Source organism: Cariama cristata, unplaced genomic scaffold (assembly GCF_000690535.1).
Source record: "Cariama cristata isolate BGI_N322 unplaced genomic scaffold, ASM69053v1 scaffold6199, whole genome shotgun sequence".
NCBI classification, from domain to species: domain Eukaryota; kingdom Metazoa; phylum Chordata; class Aves; order Cariamiformes; family Cariamidae; genus Cariama; species Cariama cristata.
This window is the reverse complement of record NW_009633955.1, coordinates 42146-50306: the sequence shown is the minus strand read 5'-3', so window position 1 is coordinate 50306 and position 8161 is coordinate 42146. Positions and strand designations below refer to the sequence as shown.

The following is an 8161-nucleotide window of genomic DNA, read 5'->3' as shown; positions in this document are numbered from 1 at the left end:
TACATCTTAAGTGGCTGAATTTTCACCTTTTTAATTGGCTCACAGATTGGGATATTGAGCAAGACTGGCACGAGGGAGGAGTAGTCATACAGTTTCTGTTAAAAGCTGCATTCCCCATTTACTTTGCCAACTGTTAGCTATTTTTGGTCCTTTGACTTGGGCTAATTTCTCTGTTTTAGCTGCAGCTAGTAGCATAATTGCATTCACCGTGAGTGTTTATACAGACACTTTCACAAGCTGCAATAGCAGAAGAGCTATTTATGTTTATCACAAAATATGACATGCTGCGGTTTTGTTGGTGGTTACCTTCTTTTTTTGTTCCGAATCTCAATAACATCTGTTAGTTCTATGTACTGGACTTCAATTCTATGGCTCTATAGATTAAGCTATTTAAAAATTTCAGTCTTCAGGCTAATTGCATTGGTGCCGTTTCAGTATCTCCTTGTCTGGACAGCAGTTCTGTCACAGGTCAGCCAAGCAAAAAGTCTATAATTTTTGTTGAATTTTTAGCTCTGCTAGAGCATTTTAGAAGGAGGAAGGGCTACTTCAGTCATCAGATCTCTCTCTCTCTCTCTCTCTCTTCCACCAGATAGGAAGGTGAGTCATTCAGAAGCTAGTATTATCACATTATTTTTACTCAGAGCAAACAAAGTAGAAACTTGCATAAGCAGAATCAGGTAATAACTTTGGTTGAAGGCGGTCTCTTGAGGTTAACTGGTCTAACCCCTCACCCAAAGCGGAGCCACCTTGGAAATCAGATCCTGTCTCAAAGTTAGCTGAGGTAGCTCAAGGCCTTGCCTAGGTGCCCATCCTCCAAGCATCCTTCACAATGTGGTGGGACACAAGTTCCAGTGCTGAACCACTCCTTGTGAAAACTTTCCTAGTGAGATCTAATGAGAATTTTCCTTGCAGAAGCTTAGGTTTTGAGTATCTCATTCTTTTGCTGTGCACCTCCAAGAAGAGCCTGGTGTCTCTCCTCTCCAGGCTGACTTCAGATTCTCTCAGCTTGGGCAGGCATCTCTGTCAGCCTGTCCTTCTATGCCATGTACCCCATCTCCAAATCTTTGTGGTGGCCATTTGCTCCAAGTTCAATGTCTCTTTTACACTGGGAAGACAAAACTGGAGACGGCACTGCAGATGTGGTCTCAGGAGTGCCGAATAGAGGGGAAGAATCACTTCCTTCGGCGTGCTGACTGTGTTCCTGCTAGTGCGGCCACTCCGCACTGGCCTTCTCTGCCTCAGGGACACACTACTGGCTCGTGTTCAGCTTCTTGTCCCCTGTGTCCCCCAGCTCTTTTATGAATAGCTGTTTTATTGCCATTTGTACCCCAGTCTGTACTGTTGCATGGAGTTATTTCATCCCAGGTGCAGGACTTTGCATTTGCCTGTGTTGAAATTCTTGTCCACCTATTTCTCTAGTCTCTAGATATCCCCATGAATGGCAGCCCTGTCCTCCAGTGTACTGACAGCTCCCCTTTAAGATGGTATTGTTCACAACCTTGCTGAGAGTGCATTTGAGAGTACATTCAGTCCCATCATTCAGGTTGTTAATCAAGGCATAAATAGTATCAGCCCCAGTATCAACCCTAAGAAATGTCGCTAATAATCAGCCACTAATTGGACTTCAACCACCTCATGAGTTCCTCCTTGTCTGTCAGTGGTAGGTAGTCTTTAGGTTTCCTGCATGTGTTATATACAGAAGGGTAAAAATAGCAGAGATTAATATATCGTACAGTCTGTTTCAGACAAGCCATGTGGCTATTGCTTTATGTATAACAGTTTCTGCTGGAGTTAGCGTCAGAAAAGTGAGTTCATTGAGAGAGAGATATCTTGATTGACAGATGTGTATGAGGAGCACTGCCTACAGGGCAAGGTTGGTTTCAAGCCAGTGCTATTACTAATAGTGACTGTTTCTGTTAACCACTCACTTTCATAGCAATAAATCCTTTTCTTTGAAAAGGAGGGCAAACATATTGGTTCACGCCAACCAATATGTTGGTGTATTTCACACCAACTTACTTAAATGAACAAAGTGTAAACCTTAATTGGATTTTGTTTTAACATTTACTCAGAGGATATTTTTTCAAAACATCCCTGAAATTTAAAACAGCTTTTTTTGGTTCTAAACATGTTATGAATCTAAATGTAATGATGAAGTTAGGCTTTTCTGTAACTGGTACTTAAAACCTCTACTGTAAGTGTCATCTGTTGCTTTCCCTTACGGAAGAAGCCCATGGATCACTAATAAAACAGACTTCTCTCTGCTTAGTTATATAGTTGCTTCTGTAGATGGTACTAGAAGCACAAGGCTTATAATGTGGGTGCATGACTTGGGTGTGTTTCATATTCAGTTCTGCAGACTCTGCTCTATGTTCGGAGATGAGCTTGAGAAGAATAAACACTTGTTTAACTCTCTTGATTTCAGCTAATTACACAGTTGCTTAGCAGCAATTCTCCTCTGCCAGTTCTATAACATGCCACATGTTGTTGCAAAATGGCCAGAAATTCAGCTTTAAGAGCAATTCCTTATCACATAGCATGTCTATAAAAAACAACTACTCTAAGGTTTTTAAGAATGATGTGTTCAGAGGTGCTGGAATTGCTGCTTTGGCCCTCGTGGGTGATCTTCAACTTGGAATAAATCTTACTGATGTAGGTGAATCTTACTGGTGTGGGTGAATCGTAGGTTAGTTGCTTTGTGGTCCTTGTGCTGAACGTTGTAGGGACAACTGGTTTTGACTCATAGGCGAGGAGGCCAGAAGTTTGGCATTGTAGCAGTGAAGACAGAACATCACAACTTCTAAATATTGTGGTTTTGTTCACAGCAAACTGAGCTCCGTCAATGATGAATATATAAAGAACAGAGAAGAGTATGAAGAGGCTCAGGATGCAATTGTTAAAGAAATCATTAACATTGCTTCAGGTGAATATGTTGCTGTTGATGTTTGTCACAGTCTGGAATGCTGGGAGGACTTGCAGTTATTTTGTAGGTCCTATAGAGAACAACTGTAACATTCCCTAAAGAATTAGTGTGAAAAATGAGGTTTGGTTTTTAGACAGTTGTTGAAAGTTTGAAATATATTGTCTTCTGTGGTCAGACCTTTTCCTGGCATTGCTACACATGTGCAGTGATGGGGCGTGTGCAAATACTAATCCCATAAAAGGAACAAAAGTATGCCCATAAAGGCCACGTCTGTCCTCCACCTACCTCCCTGGTTCTGGGCATCTCCACCCAAATGGCAGACTAAGTAGAAGGCAGAAGTAGTAAAGGACAAGAGAGATCTGAGGGATTGGGACCTGAGGTTTGCAAAGGATGGTGAAGAAAGAATGTTGGTATGCAACACAAGATCAAGTTAGTCATCGCTTATGTGGTACAATAAAAAAATTATTGGTTTACTAATTAATTTCCATATATGTTGCTCCAAGATTGCCTACTTACAGGACATTCTTTACTATCCTTCACCAAAAGGACAAGAGACTTTGGGGAATTTGGGCTGGAGGATTCTGTAAATACTGCCTCTTCCAAAGGCACTAGTTCCAGCAGAACAGATCTTAGCTCTTTGAAAGAGAGAAGAAGAAAGTGAAAGCACTAATGAATATTAAGCTAAGAGTAAATGTATTAAAGGTAAAAAAAAAAAGTATTTTAAGCTGATGTATTAATATATTTGAGTGTGTATTAAGTTATGGTGGAAATCTTCATAAGCTTTGACCTGTTGTCGTGGTAAGGAATTTGCCAGTATCTTGCAAAATCAGTAGATTGTTAGATTATTTTTTTTTTGTATCTTGGTAATTTTCAAGTGGTGTTTTTTTTTGTGTGTGGCATACTAAGGTTTATGTATTTATGTGGAAAGCTAGTTGGGTATTATATAGCAGGATTAGCTTCATATGTCATCTATAAATACCTAGTATGTTTAATAAAGTTTTTTGCTGCTGCTTAAAGCTTCTGTGGTGTGCAGTCGTACGTTTACAAGTGTACCTGTGTATTTAAAAAACATTTTTCTTCCTGAAGTGGAGGCAATTTAAAGAAAAAGACTGGATTATGTGTGTAATTCTTGAATGAAAATGAATTAAAGTCCTCTTAATGATCTATGCCTAGCCAGTTCAAGAGGTGATGTTAGAATAGTAAACATACTTTGTACAGGTAGGACTTTTTCTGCAAGTCACTGCTCACCTCTTCTGAGACATGCATCCCATTTGCAGGTGTTTGATGGTTTATCTCTGTAGACTCCTGTCCCTAATCCCTTTCACTGCTTAAAAACTGGTACTGGGGGTGCTGGGCCATCTAGTCTACTCGTCTGGTATCGCAGGCACTGTATCTTACAGACCTCTCCATGCCATCGTTCACATAAACGTCAATGGTCGCTGTGTCTGAATTGTCAGTGCTGTGTCTCTGTTGTCTTTGCCTGCGTGAGCATCAAAATGCAGTGTATTAATGAGGAAGGAAACGTACTGGATTTCCAGCCGTCTTACCATTGTGAGCAGTTGCCTTCCTGTACCAAGATAAGCTGTTTCTCATTGTCTAGTGTTAAGGCAAAACAATCAACATGGCCTCGCCTCTCTGCCTTTTCTTAGTCTGAAGAAGTGTCCTTTGTAGTCAAAGCATGGAAACTTTAGGATTACATCTTAAACTCTCACAGAAGGTGACTGCTATCTTGAACAAAATTGACTTTTAATGCAGGTGAATTAATTTTATGGGCTCAATATAGGCTTTAAGATGTCTTTGCAGCAAGAACAAAAAAATTTCTAACTGTGTTGAATTTGTGTATATCTAATCAAAATCAGGTTATGCAGAACCAATACAGACGATGAATGATGTGATAGCTCAATTAGATGCAATTGTCAGTTTTGCTCATGTGTCAAACGGAGCACCAGTGCCGTATGTTCGTCCTGTCATTCTGGAGAAGGGACAAGGAAGGATTGTGCTGAAAGGTGCCAGGCATCCTTGCATTGAAGTGCAAGATGAGGTGGCCTTCATCCCCAATGACATTACATTTGAGAAGGGCAAGCAGATGTTCCACATTATTACTGGTAAATGTTCCTGGTCTCTTTTTCGTTTGTTACTTATGTTTTAAATGTCTCTGCTATTTCCAATAATGATGTCTTTGAAAAAAAAAAACCCAAACCAGCAACCCAAGAAAATGCTGTCAAAACAGTTTCTCTAATCAACAAAGAGTGAGCAGCTAGCAAGTTACTCATCTTTCTGTATGAGGGATAAGATTTAGCTCTGGAAAAGAAGGGAAGGTATTTGTAAGCTATTGTTGTTTGTTATATTTTTAAAAGTGTCCACAATGTTCTTGTGCAATGTTTTCTTTAGTAGTGGATATTGTACATGTTTATGCACAAACAGACATATTTCTCATCTTCCAAACTAATAGTCATGGAATTAGTTGTTATGATTGTAGTTGTAGTGCACTGTTTGGGGAGGGTGATCGCTAATTTAGAAATAGTCATTTGGGAAGAAGAGAGAGGCTGCTAGGACAGTAAGAAATAAGAAATTAGTCCTTCCTTAATATGTATATTCTTTGCCTTAGTGAATGCAACTCCACAAGCCAGGCAACCTCAGGAGATGGAGAACCTGAACTTGCTGAAGTGATTTGGAAAATTCCACTAGGCATCAATTGTACTGTAGCCATGTAGGCACCTTCTGTAGGCAAGATTTTAAGCAACCTCTTTGTTAATGTTTTCTTTGTTTAGCATTGAAATCGATTTTAAATGCAAAGCATGTTTCAATGGCTGTACCCTTTTTCCCCCTCTATTCTCTGGTGTAATTAAGATAATTTTACTACATGGGAAAACATTTTTAGTGTTTATGGGTTTAATTGAATTTTAATTTCCATCCAGATGTCCTTGACATACATTCTCAGTAGCAAAGATCTGAAATTGGAGAATGATTAATGAACACTTCTAACATAATCAAAAAGAAAAACTAAAAATCTGAATAAATGCATGGGAACACACTTGTTTTTCGGGTTAGCAAAAGCATAAAATTGATTTTAATGATCAGTTTTCTGGAAAACACTTTTTATTTCATTTGTACTTTGGTTAAAATTAACTTATTAATATCTGTTTTAGCTGATTCAGAATCCCTCTAGATTGTAATTTAAATAACTTGTTAGCTTGTACCCAGTCTGTAACTAAGCTATTTCATCTTTACAGACAAATTGTAATTGTTTGAGGTGAAAGCAAATTATTTTCATTCTTCTGCAGCAATACTGATGACTTTTAGATTAAAGCTTATTAGTTTTAGATATAGACATGGGTTTTAGATGACCGCTAATACTTCTGAAAAGTCCCAAAACTTATGAAGGCCACTAATGCTCTGCGATCACCTTTCTTTTGAAAAAGCAGCATTCAGTAAGACATACAAGCAAGCCTTATTAGTAACAGAGCTACTTGTTGCACCTGTTAGACAAGTTTGCTGCTCTTTCCTGGCAATAGAGTATTAAGTTTAAGTGTTCTTCGTCTTGATTTAGAGCCTGTTCTCCTTTAAAAGAACTGTGGAATTTTAAAGGATGATGAGTTTTTAATTCATTTGCAAAATTTCTTCTTTAGGCCCTAACATGGGGGGAAAATCAACCTACATCCGACAGACAGGGGTGATTGTTCTTATGGCCCAAATTGGGTGTTTTGTACCATGCGACTCTGCAGAAATAACCATTGTGGATTGTATCCTGGCTCGGGTGGGAGCTGGAGACAGTCAGCTGAAAGGTGTGTCTACTTTCATGGCTGAAATGTTAGAAACTGCTTCCATCCTTAGGTAAGTCCTGTGCTTGTTTAATTTTGTTGGTTGGGGTTGATGGGAAAGCAGGTGCTCTACGAAAGATGCATTTAAGATTCCCTTTTATGCAGGATTTCAGTGAGGATCTCAAGTCCTTTTTAGCAGGCTCATAAGTTCTTGAAGTAGCCTTCTTTTTATTTCAGTGGTCATACAGAGCTGCCAAAGTCTAAATGGGACAAAGAGATTAATTTGGAATGATCTGTGTGACACTGTGTGCGCACTTTATTCCTATGTTTTTACATGAATAGGAAAGGTCTTTTGCCTCTTTTAACCTATGCCTCTACAACATAAATTGTCGTACTCCAATATCTGAGTTCATGCTGTTCTCAAATGTTATAAAATGCTCTTGTGTTTTTAGGACAGCATCTGAAAACTCCCTGATAATCATTGATGAGCTGGGAAGAGGAACTTCTACCTACGATGGCTTTGGCTTAGCATGGGCTATTTCAGAATACATTGCTAGCAAAATCTGTGCTTTCTGTATGTTTGCTACACATTTTCATGAACTGACAGCTCTTGCTGACCAAGTACCAACAGTAAATAACCTACATGTTACTGCTCTGACCAGCGATGACACACTGACGATGCTTTATCGTGTCAAGGAAGGTAAGGCTCTGTAAATCGTGAACAGGGTAAACTTTATTTTGCCCTGAGGAAGAAATCTTAATGGAGGAAAAAAAAAACAAACCAACCAAACAAAAAAACCACACACAAAAAAAACCCCAAACAAATAAAACCCAAACCACCCACCAAAAAAAAATTTCATGTTGTACTCCAGGCTTAGGGTTTGTAATAGACATGTTCTTCTCTGTCCATAGAGTGCATATGGCAGGAACTCTGTCCATGTGTGAATGCAGTTGGTGATATTGTTGAGGATTATTTGTTAAGACTTCTAGGTTATTTCTGCCACTAAAGTCGATGCTTTTGAGGTCAGTCCCTTTTTAAAGAGCAGAGAGAAGAGTTCCGAAAGGTTATTTTCTGTTTTCCTAAATCAACCGTTTTAACCTGCTGATAGAAAAGACTTACGTTCCTTAAACTGTTCTTTTAAAAGAAGTACAACTTTTATGTGCTGACAGTTTTTAATAATGTCTAGTTCATTGTAATAAAGCTTAGTCACTGAAGAAAGATGTAGCCCAATATATGCAGTAGTTTGATATAGGAAAAATCGTATGTTTCATTTTTAATGAATGGCATCATAGTAAAACAAGAAGTAGCCTGTTTTGTTAGTGTAAGGTAAGTCAGATGTATTTAATTAAAACGCTTTAGTGGATCCAGTTACTCCTTTTGGTAATAAATTAGACAATTTTTAGTTGGGCATAAATTTAATCTGTTAACTGCAATAAGCAGTTCCTCCTGCTTCTCTATATCCCCAATCATATATTC

General features: G+C 38.7%; 1 protein-coding gene across 1 annotated transcript in view; it reads left to right on the top strand.

Moving 5' to 3' along the window:
• MSH2 (mutS homolog 2) overlaps nt 1–8161 on the top strand; it is a gene marked incomplete at its 5' end in the record, with an annotated part of 27363 nt that overhangs the window by 12816 nt on the left and 6386 nt on the right. The window contains 4 exons of the mRNA XM_009706968.1: nt 2826–2923; nt 4783–5028; nt 6553–6757; nt 7137–7384. Of these exons, the coding sequence (XP_009705270.1) occupies nt 2826–2923; nt 4783–5028; nt 6553–6757; nt 7137–7384 (797 nt within the window). The remainder of the gene's footprint in view (nt 1–2825; nt 2924–4782; nt 5029–6552; nt 6758–7136; nt 7385–8161) is intronic.